At 33.2% G+C, this 19355-nt stretch overlaps 1 protein-coding gene across 1 annotated transcript in view; it reads left to right on the forward strand.

The window, feature by feature from the left end:
- Positions 1-835: 835 nt before the first annotated feature.
- LOC132731644 (transient receptor potential cation channel subfamily A member 1 homolog) overlaps positions 836-19355 on the forward strand; it is a 32625-nt gene continuing 14105 nt past the window's right edge. The window contains exons 1-9 of the mRNA XM_060717856.1: positions 836-856; positions 1134-1254; positions 5515-5700; positions 6981-7149; positions 7755-7855; positions 11031-11246; positions 11858-12079; positions 13282-13375; positions 18918-19113. Coding sequence (XP_060573839.1) covers positions 1240-1254; positions 5515-5700; positions 6981-7149; positions 7755-7855; positions 11031-11246; positions 11858-12079; positions 13282-13375; positions 18918-19113 — 1199 coding nt within the window. The 5' untranslated portion in view covers positions 836-856; positions 1134-1239. The remainder of the gene's footprint in view (positions 857-1133; positions 1255-5514; positions 5701-6980; positions 7150-7754; positions 7856-11030; positions 11247-11857; positions 12080-13281; positions 13376-18917; positions 19114-19355) is intronic.

Here is a 19355-nt window from a genome sequence, read left to right on the forward strand (position 1 = left end):
TTCTTGTGCACTGCACTCCTCCTAAATGAGGTCTATCCACTTATAAAGTTTCAAGTTGATAACTCAAATACTTTTAGAGATATGCTCCGGACAAAAATGGCGGACGGAAGGACGGACGGACGGACGGAAGGTCGGACGGACGGACGGAGACTTTTTCTATATCCTCCGCCGAAAATTTTCGGCGGGGGATAATAAGACATATAATGGCACTTTTTCTATTGGAATAGTTTGCCAGATAATGTAAGATGTATATCAAATCCAACTTTATATAAAACTTCTGTTAAAAGCCATCTTGCTCAATTTGGGCTGCACAACATCAAAGTGATTTTTCCATTACTCAGTGGCAACATGTGTACGCGTAATCATATTATATTTTACTCATCTTCTGTTTTTCCTGTGCCTCTTTTCTGTGAAAATGCAAAATTATTGTGAAAATACAGCATATAAGTGTTAAGATACTGAAATCCATGCAGTGAGTGTCTTTTCCACTTGCATCTACTTAATCTATTATGAAAACCTACCTAGAAATGCTAAGATTAATTTGTAGATTATCTCATTGTATATTTTTAATTGAGAAATGAATGTCTCTCTGGTTTCATCTTGTTGGACCCCGTTGGAAATAAGCACACCAGCCTAATTGGCTTTCCTTGTAACTATATGTCATTCTTAACAAAACCATTGTATTGAAATTTTATTTAATTTTGTTTCATTTATTTATGTGTACTTTACATGTATAACACCCTTATCATCTAAACCTTTTCATGGATCTGTTAACCATATACCGATGCTACGACTCTAGATATCCTGAGTTACGGGTTTTATACTAGCGTGTCACGTGATCCATCATGGTGAAGAGGTAAACATTTCTTGTTGGGGTAGATCCAGTGGAATTTCGCAACATATAATACTTCTTTTTATAATTGTCATTTCTAAATACTTGTTGCTGTCTTTCATAAAGAACAGTTTGTTTAATGCTACGGTAATAAAAGGTATAGCTATGTTATGATAGTGATATTTCTGTAAAATTAATTAACAAAAAGATTATCGTTGTAAAAAGTGCGATACAGAATTCCAAATAACAATATAGATCTACCGGGTAATGCATTTTGCAAAGTATTTCTTTTCATTTACAGATTAGTTTAACAGCTGCATATTAATTGGAGAATCTAATTCATCAGTGTACAACGTGAAAAACAAAATAGCAAGTTGTCTAAAATACTGCCCCACCCTGTCCATACAATGGATGAGTTCCAGGTGAGTGCACACATGTATATACTTTTCTCTTACTTGCCCACAGCTTGATTAATATGTATTTCTCTTTTAATTTTAACACTTGCTTGTAATAGACAGTTCTGGAAAGATCTGTTTGTTATTTTTCTTGCATGTTTAACATTAAAATGTGAAATTGTTAGCAGGTGTAGCTGGACTGAAATGAAATTAATCCCTACTTAAAAGTTTAAAAATCCTTTAATAATCATATTGAATTCTGTTGCCTTTTTATGCTTCCTAACATAAGCATAATATAATTGCACCGTTTGTCTGTCCATCTGTCCGTCCCCACTTCATTCATGTGCGGACTGTAACTTTGTCATACATTGAGGGATTGTGAAATAACTTGGCACAAATATCAACCACATCAAGACAATGTGTTGCATCCAAGAACCACGTCCCTACCTCAAAGGTCAAGGTCACACTATCATTTTGAAGTTTCACATTATCACAATTAGAGTAAATAGGTACACACATTCGTGTCCGGATTGTAATTTTGTCATGCATCAAATGATTTTGAAATAACTAGGCATAACTGCTACCACATCAAGACAATGTGTTGCGTCCAAGAAATACGTCTCTACCTCAAAAGTCAAAGTCACACTAACAATACATTTTGAAGGTTCACACTATCACAATTAGAATTATTAAGTCTGGGCTGTAACTTTGTCATGCATGGAAGGATTAACTTGGCATAAATGTCTACAACATTTAGACAATATGTCGCGTCGAATAATCATGTGGCCACCTCAAAGGTCAAGGTCAGATTACCATTTTGAAGTTCACTCTATCACAATAAGAGTTTATAGGTACAGTCAGGGCTGTTACTTTGTCATGCATCAAAGGATCTTAAAATAACTAGGCGTAAATGTCTACCACATCAAGACGACCTCTCATGACAAAGACCCATGTCCTTACCTTCAAGGTCACACTTATAGTTTGAAGGTACTCATTCTCTTGAGAAGAGTTTGAAGATACACATTCATGTCCGGACTCTAACTTTGTCATGCATGGAAGGATTTTAAGATAACTTAGCACAAATGTCTGCCACATCAAGACAATGTGTTGCGGCTAAGACTCATGTCTGTCTGTCTGTCTGTCTGTCTGTGTGTCCCCACTTACACAACAATCATGTCCAAACTGTAACTTTGTTATGCATTGAGGGATTTTGAAATAATTTGGCACAAATGTCTATCTCATAATAACATTTTGTCGCGTCCAGGAACCACGTCCCTACTTCAAAGGTCAAGGTCACACAATATTTTGAAGGTTCATGCTATCACAATTAGAGATTACAGGTACAATAATACAAAGAACAATATTCAGCAATTAGTTACTTTCATTCTCTTTTCTTTTCATAATACCTGCATGCTTAAGAAACCTTTTCGGGGGCATTTATCACTTGAGTGAATCCTAAACCTGTTTGAAAATACTGAAACATTTATTTTCTCTCTCCATGTGAAATAAGCTCCAAGCTATTACCTTAAACTGCTATTGTATCAATCAAATCTTGTTACTACAAGATAAACAATTTTCAAACCAGCCTCTATCCAATCAAATCATATTTTTGGCTGGGTTGCACAGGTGCAAACCGGGGTTATAATACGATGAATGACCGACGGCGGACGTGAAAATATTTTCGTAACAGTTTTCTCAGCAACTACTTATCACAGCCTCTTGATATTTGGTGTACAACATTACACATGGTCCCATACCATGGGATTCAATTTTAGGTCTGTCGCTCTCCTCTTCCTGTTTACCGACTTAATAAAATTTCCAACATTAATGGTGGATGGTAGAACAGTTTTGTTAGCAACTAATTATCACAGCTTCTTGAAATTTGGTACTTCCATTTCCTGTTAGTTAAATTTTTGACATTACACTGTAATGGTCAATGGAAGAAAATTTTCTTAACAGTTTTAAAGCCATATGGCTTTTATACTATCTAACTAAAGTTCAATTCTTCTCAATGTGTTTTACATGTACTTACCTTCTGATTTTATAAGATTATATGACTTGTGACTTTTCAACATTTAAAAAGAACATTATGAAATATCAACAGGTATCAACTGACATGGTTCAACAGTATTTGAAATGTGACTATACCAGTGGATTAAACATACAGACTGTTAACCCTTTCGCTGCCAGAGGGATATTGTTTTATTGATCACCTATTTGCCAGAGGATTTTCTTAGAAATTACTATATTATTAATTAATATAATTAATATTATTTGTTATAAGTATTATAATAATTATATATGTTTCCAAATCTGTGAGTATAATAATAATTATTGTTGATTGTATAATTTTCTTTATATTTATTATTATTTTTATTATTAATTTATTATTATTACTATTATTATTATTATAGAAACGGCTAAAGCCGTCCATATGGCAAATACGCCAAAAATAACAGGGGCAGCTTATTCTGTCCCTATGGCAGTGAAAGGGTTAACAGTAATATGTTTTAAAAGTGGCATTTTACAAAATGTTCTACACTGAAATTATATGAGTAATTATAGGTTTAAAGAAAAGTAAAATTGGTAAAATAATATGCAATGTTGGACATAAAGGCAGCTATGTGATTGGTTTATAGCAATGCTACAGTACATGTACATGATTTTTTATTTCATTTTTCTTCTCATGATAATCCAAGGGTACGTACATTATGCTATTTATAACTTTTACAAAATGTATTTAATTTAGTTCTGTCGCAGTCTGACTGATGTTCAGAACACATCAACTAGCTTGCTGTCAATGTCACACTTAAAGGGCACATAAAATAGGAAAAATCTGCAAAGGAAAAAGAAAATGCTCAAAATGCTGACAGAATTAAATTGAAAATCTATTCTTAGCCCAATTCAAGTGAAATGCATTGCAAATTTGCTCACAAGTTTTTGGTTTCTCCTGTCATGTCAAAAACTTTAGTAGAGTCCCTTTAAAAATACCGGTATATGGGGTTAGTGCTGTCAATGTGTTAACAAAAGAATCAAAGTTGAGATTGACGAAAAAAGCTGTATCTACATGTATGTCATGGCTGGTTAGGTACTTACTGGTGCTTGAAATTATCAATATAAAGGGGTCATTTTCGTTATTTTCTCCTCTTTTATATATATCTGAAATATTTTCATAAATATAATGACATTAATAAAGTTTAAGTTTAACCTGAAAATAACTTTCATAACACTTCATCCAACTTTTAATTTCTTCGAATAATGAAAATAAAATGTAAGTTAATTTTTTTATGGAAAAACTGTCATTGTTGCTTTTTCTCAAAAATTCTAAAAAAATTCAAGTTATTTTGAGAAATATTATAATTACCAGTGATGTATTATATGATATAGGTCATGTTTATATGACAATGTCAGTAAATGAAACTTCATCTGATATATCCAATATCATATTACATTGACTTCAAGTTAAATATTTACCTTATTTGTGTGTTATTGGATTTTTTATGTGTAAATATTTAAAAAATCTCTGGACAATTATTACCTTTTACCTGTATATCCATAATTTTACATGAATGATTTAGTACTTTTTATGGTTTATATTGGTAATGCATTATTTGAGATGAAGATTAAACCTGATATTTCAGTTGATAAATAAAGATTATACATGTATATGAAACAAGAATTGAGTTTAACAAGATAAAACTATTACAATGCCTTACCTATCTGAAACTGAAAATAATTAGCTTTTGCAGTTTGACCATGCTATATATTGTTGGCTGACCAAGTTTGATATCCTCCAAATTGATAATAAGTCATTAATTCAGCATGTTAATGGTTAAATATTCTTCCTATTCCTCCTCGTCTCTTTCTTTATTGTTTTAGGAATAAATCTTTAAAATATTTTGTATTTAGCCTGTATTTTGTTTTATTGACAAAACTAGATTATATTAAATTGGTACAAATATGTCTTTTGTCTTGGTCAGTAACATTCAGAAACAGAAAGATTACTCATGTTCTAGAAATACAGTATGAATGGCATGACAATAAATAATTTACTATGATGTTATAATGTAGATTCAATTCCTAGAATCAAGGTTCACATTCAAAACATAAATAATACACTTTATTACAAACCTAGACAGTATTAGACAGATATTTTGTTTATCTCTTAAACAATACAATGTCCAGAACTGGCCTTGAAAAAAAATTAAACAATTTATCATTGTTATATTTAGCTGTATAATTAAATGAGTTATCTGGAAGGTGATCTATGTTAATTGTATTTTTCAGGATGGCGTACAGGGCAATTTTCGCTCTACCATCAATGTAACAAACCCACGAGGACCCGGTAATGTGGAGATGGCTGACTTACCACGGAAACCGGGGAATGATCCCGAACCCGCACCACTGCCGCCTGTCCCCTCAATCCCGAGGGTGGAGAGCACTAATGAAATACTTAACCTTACCTTGCATCAGGTTTGTAACATTTCTATAATGTCATGTTCAAGAATTTAATTTTTGTATCTATGGGATCAGGTTTTTAACATTTCTATGATGTCATGTTCAAGAATTTAAATATGGTATCTATAGAGATATACATGTATAACTAACTGCATCTGTAGTGAACTCTGCTAACAGAGCATAAGGTCTGTTGACTGTCAACCTCTGCTCTTTTAAAAGGTGCATATTTTTCCATGACAATTTCAAAGATGGCATGTTTATGTTTTATGCAATTAAGCAACTAATTCATGTTGAGAAGTTGACATCTTCTTGAGGACAATTTAAATTGGAATTTTGAAATCTTTTAAGATTATGCTGGTTATAAATGTCACATCCTCAAGACTGAACATACCAGCCCTAGTTTACATAAGAAAAAGCAGGCTTTGATCTAATTGTATGTGAACCCCTCCATTCGTAGATTGAAACTTGAAACCACTAGGCCAAATTTACATTAAAGTAATTCTTGAATAAGACTGCTTTGAATAATTTTATTTACCTTCAAATTTACATAAAAAGGCACATTTTGCAATGTCTTATTGAATGACATACAATGGCTTGTCATTTCACTGTTTAGTATGATAGAACATGAAACACTTGAGTAAAATTGGGTTGATTGTGCCTTCTCTTTTGGTTTAGGTCTTCTTTGTAGCAGTATACAATTAAATGTTATGTCCGTTGATTTATATGTTACTGGTATATGGAGTAGTGAAAAAACACCAATATGTGACTGTAGTTTCATTTAGATGGAAAAAAAAACTAACAGTCAAGTAAATTACAATCAAATAAGACTGGCTGTGTATATAGACCTAACTATTTGAATGCTCATTGATGTGTGCTATTTTCTTTTAAGCATGAAATGGCTAGCAGGCTTTAATATATTGCCAACACTGGTAGCAGATGATAGATATTTAAGTAAAATTTAATTACTCTCCAGGAACGATGGTTAGGAAACTACCCGCCTATATGACTGTAATACTGTTGGGAAAAGGCGTAAAATTAAACAAACAAACAAAACAAAGTAAAATTTAGTACCTACATATTTTATCAGCTACATATACGTTTAACTCTCCTAAAAGAATGGGTGATTTTATCATTACTGGAAGCCATCTAACTTCAGTAAAGTAAGTTGCATTCTTGTATTAATGCTCTAAGGAGAGCACCAGAAGTTGGAAAGCCTTTTTAAACAACACTTTGATTAAAGTCTCTACACACAAAGAAAATTAACAAACATATCTATTTTTCATGAAATATTGCAGTGTGCAAGAATGGGAGATGTTAAGAGTGCCAAGATATTGTTGAGTAATATGGGAGGCAATGTAAAGAAGAAGATAAATGTCCGTGACGAGGATGATCTTACACCACTACATTATGCTGCACGCTACAATCAGCTTAATGTACTCATAGTCCTTGTGGATAACGGAGCAGGTAATCTTTCTTTACTGTAGTTAGCCCTGGTATTGTATATAAGGACCTTGATGACTAAGTAGTTCAACTTTGTTGAGTTTGACCCAAGTGTAATAGTGTTCACACCAGTCACACCTCAAATTATGAATTATTACATGTTTAAAGCCATGCAGTTACCTTTTAAAAGGTTCTACTTTGGACTCATTAAGACTGAAAAATCTCCAAAACTGTGTCAGAGTTTCTTGAACCAGTTCTTTTACATAAAGAATATAATTATATTATATTTAATTGAAAGAAACAAAATAATACATCAGCCTTATAACAGAATGGTCAAGTACTGATAGAGAGAGTATTGATCATGTAATAGCAATGCCTATTTGGGTGGTGTAAGCAGTCATGTATTACACATTTTAATTGAAGTCTATATATAGTTAAATGTTAAGACTACAAGATTTGATAATATGAGTGAATGATCTACCTGTCTGAGTACATAGAGGGAGCATCTAGGATTTTCTCCACTATTAAAGCTGGTAATTTTTTTGCTGCATGACCTTAAATGACCATAACAGTTTCATACTTGAAGTATGTATTCATATTTGTTACTAATGTGTTTATTGTACCACCAGATATAAATGCAAGAGATGAAGAGGGCCTGACACCACTACATTATGCTGCTAGATTTAAACGTGAAGGGAAGAAAATGAAACCAGAGGAGGATGAGGAAGATGTGAGCATTTATTCTCTCTTTTTGTATCTATAGTTACACTTACTAAATAATTTACAAGTATTTTAGATATAACACTAGTTCTTAAGTCACAAAAAAATTTTATGCCCTAAAAAGGATGGGGGTCATATAGATTTGCCGGTATCCAGACATTTGACCCCCGCACAGTTGTATGGGGGCAAATGTCTGCCCTTACAAATCATACGAGGGGGCAACTGTCTGCCCTTGCAAAGGGGGGGCAAAGATTTGGGGGGAATTTGTCTGTGTTTCAGATTTGCCCTTGTCTGTACATCCCGCTGTGAAAACATGGAATGTGTCCTAATTGTTTCTAGTTATTTTGTATTTATCTTTACTTGAACAAGATATTTTAGACATTAGAATTAGATAGAAATTAATATGAATACTGAAAGACTATGTTGTTACTTCATGTCATAGGATGATAGGAAAATATTAATGTTACTTGGTCATTTTCCAAGTTTTTAATAACATTAATTGGCAGTTAATATATAGTTATGTTTTCAAATGTTCTAAAGATTCATATATTCAGTGGTTCCAAACAAGAATTATTCATAGAACTTTAGCTACAAACTCACTTTTGTTTAAAATGAAAATTGTTGATAATAAAATGTGTACTTTTTGTAAATGCTGTGAAGAAACACTTTTACATTTATTTTGGGAATGTCAGAAAATTCAAAGCCTATTTCAATACCTTAGAGAAAACTTACATAATTTTGACGATGTTCTTTGTTGTAAATCATTCATATTAGGTACAGAAAATAAAGATTTTTAAATATGACATATTGTTTCTAGAATTGAAAAGATATATTTATTTGTCTAAGAGAAAAAACTTTTTACCTACATGTATTGGTTTTAAAAATAGTTTGAAATTAGCATGGAATATCTATAGAAATACACATTTGACAGATGATGAAAATAATAGATGGTCAATTATAAGATCCTTAATTGCTTAAACTACACTTAATATGTGAAACAAAACTTTACCTCGTAACAGATTGTTTAATTGTTTATTAATAAGTAGTAATTTTTATTGGTAAAATATTTTTGGAAAATAGATGGGTTTATTGTATGTATGTTGTTTATATTTATATGCAAAATATATACTGTAGATGTATTTGACAATATTTACATGAATATAATTATTTTGCAACATGTATATTGTATATTAACAATGTAAGGTATGATGGAGGATGACCCCGACCCCCTCATACCTATTACGGGGTAAATAAACGGGGTTACCCAGATGGGGCCTAAAAAAAAAAAAAAAAAAAAAAAAAAGTTTTTGGAATCCATAAAGGTAATATTTTAAGTTAAAATGTAAAACAATTAGAGATTACTTTTGTGTGGTAGAATTAATGTCACAACAGACTAATCAATGAGTGGCATGTTCTTGTATAGTGTACAAAGTAATGGATATTAACTTGATTTATAAAATCTATATTCTTAAGTATTTCACAGTATAATTATGCGTCATGTAGAAAATACTGATTTTTCAGTACATGTAATCAATAAGATATAATGAAATATGTTAAACATATTATTATAATCTATACTTGTATCTCCAACAGTTGTTGAAATACATGTACAATTTTCTCCTGCTTCAATATTTATGTTTATTTTTGATATTAATTTTTAAATGACTTATTCACTAATGCAAATTTTCTTTTAATAAACAAACAAAAAACTACATATACTTGTACATATAAGTATGAGATAGGTTTATAAAATCCTAGCCTTGTCAAATCTGATTATAAGAAAAATGGTGCTGATAGCTTCCTGAGTTGACACAAGGCATCAAGGGGAAAACTGTAGAATAAGGGGGAAAATAGGATAAAGGGAAGAAAAGTCTTGGGTTAAAAGAAAAGTTATAGGATAAGGGGGTAGCTTGAGGAAAAGGGTCAGTGTGAAGTGCTTAGATAAGGGGAAAAGTCTAGAGTCATATAAAGTTACAGGATAAAGGGAAAATTCTTGGTTAAGGGGAAAGACATAGGAAAAAGGGAAAGTTCTAGGATAAGGGGATATCTTCAGGAAAAGGGTCAGTGATAGTTCTAGAATAAGGGAAAGTGCTAGGATAAGGGGAAAGTTATAGGATAATGGGAAAGTTCTAGAATAAGGTAAAATGATAGCATAAAGGGAAAATTCTACGGTAATGGAAGTCCAGTGCCAGCCCTGATAGAATACAAGTACAATGTGTTTATAAAAAAATGTTTGATTTCATAGAACAATTATTTATTATTCTTATCAAGTTAAATTATGTAGAAAATAGACAGAATAACAACAGATGTTACTGAAGATTTATATATGAATAATTAATGAACATATGTGAATAATATTTGATGTGGATAAACATGTTGTCATTCAAAAAAAATGAAGATAAGATTTTGTCATTTAACAATCATATCCTGTATAGGAAATTATTTGGTAATTTGACGTTTACTCCTATATTAGGTAAAAGTGAGAAATATCTAAGAAAAAATGTACTGAACATTTATTAATTAAAAAAATCAACAGCAGAATTCTAATGTTGTCCTTCCTGTCTACCAATATTTGGGAAACAAAAAAAACAAAAATATACTTGACATATTCATACAATAACCTACCGTTAACTTCTAAAGTTGCAAGATATATATGTAAGACCTAAATTAAGATACACTAAATTCTTAGTCATGATGTAGGCTCCCCATTATGTTACAAAAGCCATGACCTTAAATATAGTTTCAGACCCCTGTAATAAAGTACATACATGTTTATGTTTTGCCAGGGATATAAGTTATGGCTGCAGTGCAGTAATCAAGCTTATAAGTGTCTTTGTTTTATTGTTTTAGATATTGTTAATATATTAAATTTTGTAGTCATATATTTAGCAGTATAATGTCCTATAGATTTAAAATAACATGTTGATGTAATGAATGTTAATTGCTGTGTCATATAAAGATGGGGAGTAAAAATGTGTTTTTTATGAAAAATAATTTAGATATTGTCTTTGAAATAAAGCATTGAAATCTAGTTGCTAAACCAGACTAAATATTTCAGCCCAGCTATAATTTTATTTTTCAATTTGGTAATCATATAATATTTGGGGTAGGTGAGCATTTAGCTATTGTCATAATTATAAAGTTCAGATGTCATAAAGATATTTTCAATATTTTCACTGTTTCAGGGAACTGAAGAGCATGTTAATGGAGGTATGAAAGTGAGTGATACAGCAGAAGAGTTGGCGTCACAGTCTAGTGTCATCAACTACCTTATCAGTAAACGAGCAGATATTAACGAACGTGACATCTATGGACAGACTCCGCTACACTACGCATGTATGAGAGGAAATGAAGTAGCTACACGAGAGCTTCTTACCTACTCACAATCATTACAACTAGAGGTATGATATAGTGTAGTATAGATGGTTATACTTTCTACAATGTTGGGGGACTATACATGTATAGCATTGAGGGTGTCAGTCAGTTCATTGATTTTGTCAGGTTTTTTTTTCTCCAAAATCCCGTAATCAGACTTGGATGAAACTTTATAGCATTTATTATTATTACCTAGTTGTGCATACTACATGTATACTTTAAGCAGATTAAGTCTTTTGTTGTTTTTAGCAATATATACCTAATGTGCATTCATTCTTCTAAGATTGCTTGTTTTGTGCTAAATTTGAAAACAATGTAAAATCAATTTATCTTGCTTCTTATTTTGAACTATCAGAATAATACTGTAAAGTTAAAACTAGTTTAATACAATATAATATAGTGCTATAAACAAGATAAAGAATTTGTGTATGATATCAGTGTAAGATTATTTCAAAGCCACAGATCACCTTTAGCCTGCATATCATTCATTATCAATCTAATATTGCCGTTGCTAATGATTTTTACACTCATGTTTCTTGAAATTTGCTTTGAAAAAATGGAGAATGAAACTACATGTATTTAGATTTTCTAAAATGATAGTAGCAATATTAAAGAAATACTATAAATACATAACTAGGCAACAGACAAACAGGGTATGACAGCTCTTCATATGGCCGCCTCTCACAGACAGACAAACATTGTACGTCTGTTGATAGATAGTGGTGCAAATCTACGTTGTAAAGATGATGAAGAAACCACTCCTCTGCTTGCTGCGTGTACTGAGGGTAATGTACAGGTTGTGAAGAAATTGTTCAAGGCTGCTGCTAAAAGTTCTGGTGGATGGGTTACCATACAAGAGGTGTGTTAATTGTTTATCTGAAATGTTCTTCCTTTCTTTTAGATAAAATCTAAAGAGAGGTTAGAAAGGGAAAGTAAAAGTCCTGGTGGACATCAAAATCTGTTGTTAGAGCAGTCTTAATTTTGTATAGTTAAGGGTGTTCTGACTGATTGGTAGTAGTGAAATCATATACATGTATATAAGATATGTGTGTCATTTACTCATTTCATATGAAGAATAGATACAGTGCCTTTTAGATAGAGAAAAGATGGTTATTGGCTCTTGGTTGAGACAAAGAAAAATTTGTTTGTGGTTAGGTAGCGTAGTCAGAAAGACATTGAAAGTATTTTGTCCATGTCAACTGCCAGTCAAACAATTTCACCAATGTCAGATAATTCCCTGAAGGTACATGTATTGGATAATGGTATAAAAAAATGGCTGTGTTCTGCAAGATTTAACAGTTAACCTGCTGAATTTCTGAAACAGACTTGTTTTGGCTTTTCTTTTGGAATTTGCCATTATCAGTTTTAGAAATATCATTTAACAGTATAGAGCCTGGTCAAACTGCATGGATGTGCAGACTGGCTCGGCTCTAAACTGGTGGCAAAGGCTGATCACTGTCGGTTAAGTAAGGTAGGGTAACTGTTTAAACCTATTAACATTGAAAATAACTGCCTGAGATGTTTCATAAGGAAATTCTGAAATCTGTATATACATATATATAATTCACATTGTACACTTTTTGCCTGTAACATGTGTTTACTTAACGAGTCATGGAGTGAAGAAATAGATACATGTAAATGTTTATAAAAATAATGTGCTGTCGCCATGTACATCCAAAAGATAAAGCTTAAAATTTGAAAATTAAATGTTGATGGTCTTTAAGTAGATATATCAACTCTCTTTTTTTTAAGTCCTCTCTTAGATATACTTGTTTTAATTTTAGTATCTTCCTTTACCACTATCACCTATTACCTACCTCAATTTCTATAAATAAAAACATAGTGACTGATCATAGGAAGGATTAACCACTTTGATATAGATATAAATACATAGCTCTGTTCTATATATAGCCTTACATCCATCAAACTTGTTTACATGTTTTATTCATGGTATCGTTATAAGGCCCTAAATATTTGACAGTTCTAGAATAAAAAACAAAGACACTTGTTAGACATTGACACTTTACATAAAGTACATATATAAATATTTCTGTAATATAGATGGTAACAGACAAAGATATTGATGGAAACACTTGTCTGAGTTTGGCTGTGGAGAATGGTCATTATGAAGTAGTCAAACTTTGTCTGGAAAAAAGTAGGTTATTTTATATTATATATTTTTTAGCTTTATTACATACAAGCTTTTTTGGAGACAAATCTTTTCCTGATATACTGTTAATGTAAAATTATTTCTATGTTCAGTGTAATGAGTTTATAGCAAATCTACACAATGTAACATTTTTAGAAAAAGAATCTGGAAAAAATTGGAAAATTTGTATTTCAAGTTATAATTTTATGAATAAATACTTACCTGACATTACATTTAGGATTTCATTTCGTCCTACCTTTTGAACTCGCTTAACCGGAAGTGTGCATTTGTTTACATCCATAATGCATTGAAACAAATAACTTCCTGAAGTTTTAACCAACCAGAACACACTTCCGGTATTCCCACGTGAAATCAGTTTTCCATTTTTGCGCCTAACGGCCCTATGGAAACTTGAAATCTGTGGGGTGGATGGGAGGGATCATGTAATGTCAGGTAAGTATTTATTCATAAAATTATAACTTGAAATACAAATTTTCCAATTTTATTTCATGAAATACTTACCTGACATTACATTTAGGATTAATATCTGATTATAAAGCAGTTAAAGAATTACTGGTGGAGGGAGATTCAAGTTGAAATCCATCCATAACATTTTAAACATCAAATAACAATAAAGAAATTTTAAAAGAACTTACCTCTGAAGAATCCAAACTTGGAACAATTCATTAGGTATGTCAAAAACTGCATGAATAAGTTTCAATCCAATATGAACATAACCACTGTATTAAAAAATCCCACTGTATTTACACTGTTTACTGTACAAATACTAACAGTTCCTTATCTGTAGGTATGTGTATAATATCAAAATATAATATACCCTCCAAATCCGATCAAAATATACTTAAATATCCTTGCAAACTCGCAAAAAACGAAAATATATATATGTATATATTAAACAAGACAATTCTTTTTGTCTTAAACATCAATGAAATTAATATTCAAATCCGCCAAGTAATGTTTGGTAAATGTAGTCTCCCTAGACCAGTCAGCAGATTCCATAATCTCCTTCATAGATACCCCTTTGAAAAGAGCCCATGAAGGACCCAAACTTCTGGTAGAGTGACCTTTAATAGATTTAACACTTTTCTCACTACTCAAATATGCATGTTTTTATCGTTTTTACAATCCATGTAGATATTGTCTGAGATGAAACTGGTTGATGTGGCTTTTTAGAAGATAAAAATAACTGAGTAATATCCTGTCCAGACTTATTTCTAAACTTTTCTGTTCTTTTTAAATAAAAAGCTAAACATCTTTTGGGATCTAGTTTCTTGTTGTCCGGAATGAAAATAGGAGTAGGCTTGTGATTTGGCCGATCTTGCTTTGACAAACCTGGCCTAATAAAAGTTATACCTTTTTTCTGCACATTAACAAAACTTTCCCCCAACCTAAGAGCTTGAAGATCACTACAACGTCTAAATGATGTAACTGCTATCAGGAAACACGTTTTCCATGTTAAAAACTTCAAAGACGCTTTACAAAGGGGTTCATATGGTGCCTTCTTCACCTAAAACAAAAAGAAGATCCCATTCAGGTACAAGTTTTTTAACTGGTGGCCTTTCATTAAATACACCTCTAAGTAAACGAATAACATGAGGATGTTGCCCAATTGGAACTTTGTCTACATAAGGAAGGACAGCTGAAAACATTGATCTATACCCTGAAATAGTTCTATATGCAGTACCTTGATGAAATTTGTATGCAAGAAAATTTACACAGTCCTTTAAAGATGCTGCATATGGATTAATTTGTTGTTCACGGCACCAATTACAGAACAATTTGAATTTACACCTATAGTCTTTTTGTGTTCCCTTCTCCAGGAAGATGCAAGCAATTTCCTAGACTTTTCTGAAAATCCCTCTGTTTCGAAATATCGGTCGATATGAGCCATGCAGTCAGATTTTAGTGTTCGAAGATCTGGATGAAGAATCTTGCCCATCCCTTGGGACACTAAATCCGGCTGCAGTGGTAGACAAAGAGGGTTTGCTACAAGTAATTGTAATAGTACTGGATACCAAGGTTGTCTCGGCCAATTTGGTGCTATTAGAATCAGAGTGCAATTGAATTGTTGTAGGTGTGACAGAACACGATGCAAAATCTGCACAGGCGGGAACGCATAAGCAAACATGTTCTGCCATGCAATTGACAGGGCATCCAAGGCATAAGCTTGAAGGGTGAGGAATCCATGAGCAAAACAGTTGTGTCTTTTTGTTTTTGTATGTTGCGAACAAATCCATCAGAGGATGTCCCAAAGATTGAATATTGACATCACAACTGTTTTGTTCAGAGACCACTCTGTATCCCTCACTGATTCCTGCTCAAAAGATCTGCTAATATGTTTGATTTTCCTGAAATGTGGGCTGCCCCTCAGTAATATTTTGTTGCTCAAAGCTAACATCCACAACTTCCAAGTCATTTGACAAAGTGTTATTGATTTTGTCCCCCCTTGGCGATTGATATATTGAAACACATGTGCTCGAATCTGTTTCGAATCAGAACTGACTTGTTCTTTAGAAGGGGCAGAAAATGACGGACTGAACGAATTATTGCCTCCATCTCCAGGCAATTGATGTGTTGTAGACGTTCTATCTGAGACCAACGGCCTTGCACAGTACGGTTGTTCATGTGACCACCCCAGCCCCCATGAACTGCTTGCATCTGTGGTCAGTATAACATTTGAATGGCTGTATTGAAAACAACAACCCTTTTCAGAATGTTCACTTCCTGTAACCACCAATGCAAATGAGGAGTCAAAGAAGGTGTACATTGGATCTTGCATGAAAGGGACATTCTCGAAGGACTCCAGTTTTGTAACAGATGAAGCTGGATAGGCCTCATGAACAACCGTGCATTGGGAATCAGATCTATGCAAGATGCTATCATGCCTAACAAAACAAGATAATGTCTGGCTGTGCAATGACCCTGTAAAATTTGTCTTGCTTGCCTTCTGTAAATTGACTATCCTTTCTTTTGTTGATAAAACTATCCCTTTTTTCAACATGAAAAGACCCCCTATGTATGTTACTGTTTGAAGGGGTAACAAATACGATTTTTTCTTGTTCACCATGAAACCTAGTTCGAAAAGGAGATTTAAGAGGACTGTTCGATTTTTTAAAAAGTTGTGTTTCTTAGACTGTTTAGAACAAGCCAATCGTCTAAGTAAGTTGCAAGACGAATACTTTGTTTGCGTAGATGAGATGCTACTACAGCAATTACTTTGCAAAAAAAACTCGAGGTGCCAAAGTCGGACCGAAACACAGTGCTCTGAATTGATACACAACTGACTGGAAACAAAAACAAAGAAACTGACGATAGCCCTTGAAAATCTCTATGTGAAAATATGCATCTTTTAGGTTGAGATTTATGGACCAATCTCCTTTTCGAACTAAATTTAACACTTTCCTCATGTTGTCCATTTTGAAATGTTTTTTCTGCAGATACCTGTTCAGGGGTTTTAAGTTTATGACAGGACGTAACTCTCCGTTCTTTTTCGGGACGAGGAATAACGTACTGTAAAAACCGTGATGTGTTTGAGTTTTTGGAACTATTTCGATGACATTTTGTCTAAAAGATTTTGAATTTCTGTATGAATTAAAGAATGTTCTTTTTGATTGACCTTGGTTTCTAATATACCTGAAAAAGGTGGTTTTTGAATAAACTCTAGCTTGTAACCGTTTCTTATTAAATCTAAAACCCACTGATCTCGAGTTATATTTTCCCAAGCAGGCAGGAAGTGTTTTAGTCTGCCCCCAACAGGTATCTGCGGCCACTTTGCTATAATGCTTACCTTGTCATTTGCGATCTGTTTTACCACGTCCTCGGCCAAAGTTCCTTGGTGGAAAGGACTCAGTTGCACTAGGTCTACTGAAGTTGCCTTTTCTGTCACTTCCCTGCTTATTGTAACCTGAGGTTGAAGGTCTTGGAACCTTGGGGATCCGAAAATTATCAGAGGAAACAGATCTATTTTGCGAAAAACAAGGCCGCTTTGATGTGTCTTGAACAGTCGTAGAAGAGACAGGCTTCCTCTTAAGAAACTCCCTCTTCTTAACATCAGGTACCAAATCATCCACCTGTTTTTTCTGTTCTTTCCTTGATTTTTAATAAATTTTCAAGTTCTGTACCAAACAAACCGTCATTTGTCAAAGGTAAACTGAGGAATTTTTGTGAATCTGGTAATTCATACAAAGCTGTATCAGACATAGCAACATGACGTCTTATAATATGATGAAAAGCACCTGCTCTTCCTAGCTGGTCTAAACCCTTAGTGGCCATAGAGAACACATCCTTAATCTGCTTTTCTGCAGTATCCTTATCAAAACTGTCAGACTGAACAAAACTAAGTAAATCACCAAGGCTTTGTTGTAAATACAGCTGAATAACAATACCTAATCTAGCGGGCATGAGAACCTTTATATGCAAGTCTTTCAATAGTCTTATAAGGTTGCGAGTATAAACCTTTACCTCTTATCTTAGAGCTAGAAAATGCTGCTTTGGGACCATGTCGTTTAATCAAACAACTTTCTATCAAAGGATCCACTGGCGGCACTTGTAAAAATTGTTCAGTGTCACTTTTAACAGGAAACATATCAAGAACATTTTCATTGTATGAAGTCAAAAATAAAGGAGTACTACACCTGTAACTGTTATACAAGACATCTTTTTGAGACTGGTCTAAGGTAATACCAACATCTTCCTTCTCTGATAAAACTTTGGCATCCTCACCAAAAATTTCATACAGTCCCAATTTAGTATGCTCACTGAGATTTTCTGAATCCGAAACTTTTCTAACAGAATTCTGAACACGTGTTCTGTGAAAATCTCTGTCACTATCCGAATCTGTGTCGGAACCTAAAGTACTATCCCCGCATAAAGATAAAACATCTTGTTGCGAATTTACGTTACGAGTCTCATCTTCTTGCACATCGGTACATGGCGAAGTATCCCGAATATTCGAAGATTGAAACAGACTGAATAATTTATCAAACTTGTCATCAATAGATTCCAATTTCTGATTAAATTTTTCCTCTAAAATGTCATATTTGGATCTACGTTTCTGTTTTTCTTTACCGTGATCCGACTGTTTCTTATGCGGCAATTTAGCCCGAAACATTGATGACTCGCCATTATCGGTCACATGGCCTGGCGAAAAATTATCAGAAATCTCTCCTTCTTCGCGCTCCAAGACGCAATTCACTGCTTCTTGAGCCATAATCCAACACACAACAATAACCACCGTAAAATAAAAAATAAAACTAGTAAACGAGCTCAAAAAGTACATCTAAACGGTAGGCGCAAAAAACGAAAACTGATTTCACGTGGGAATACCGGAAGTGTGTTCTGGTTGGTTAAAACTTCAGGAAGTTATTTGTTTCAATGCATTATGGATGTAAACAAATGCACACTTCCGGTTAAGCGAGTTCAAAAGGTAGGACGAAATGAAATCCTAAATGTAATGTCAGGTAAGTATTTCATGAAATAAAATACACTTTTTTGAAAAAATATTTAACTGAAAACATTTTTGTTACAGGGGCGGATGTGAACACACCGAACAATATCTACATGTACCCTCTACATCTGGCGGCTGTGAATGGAGACCTTAGAGTTGTCCGTCTGCTTATTGAGCATAATGCTCGTATTGATGCTCTCAACAACGAGCAGGCCACGCCCCTACATAAGGCAGCTCAGTATAACCATGTACAAGTGGTGGAGTTTCTTGTAGACAGGTAATAACTCATTTATAATTGGCCTTCCTTCACAAATAAGATTATTTCATGTAAATGAAGGAACCAAAAAATATTCCACTTCCCCACCAGTTGTAAAGTGCTTTTCAAAACTAACAAAAGTGTCTTGTCTGATGAAACATAGACTATTTTGTCAATTTTTTGCATTAATTGGTAAACTATTGAATTTAACAGAAGTTAATCTGGTACTGCGTTAAGGGGAGGAAATATAAATCATTTCCTTC

The sequence above is a fragment of the Ruditapes philippinarum genome, unplaced genomic scaffold, assembly GCF_026571515.1.
Source record: "Ruditapes philippinarum isolate M1 unplaced genomic scaffold, ASM2657151v2 ctg1059_1_1_1_1, whole genome shotgun sequence".
Lineage (NCBI taxonomy): Eukaryota > Metazoa > Mollusca > Bivalvia > Venerida > Veneridae > Ruditapes > Ruditapes philippinarum.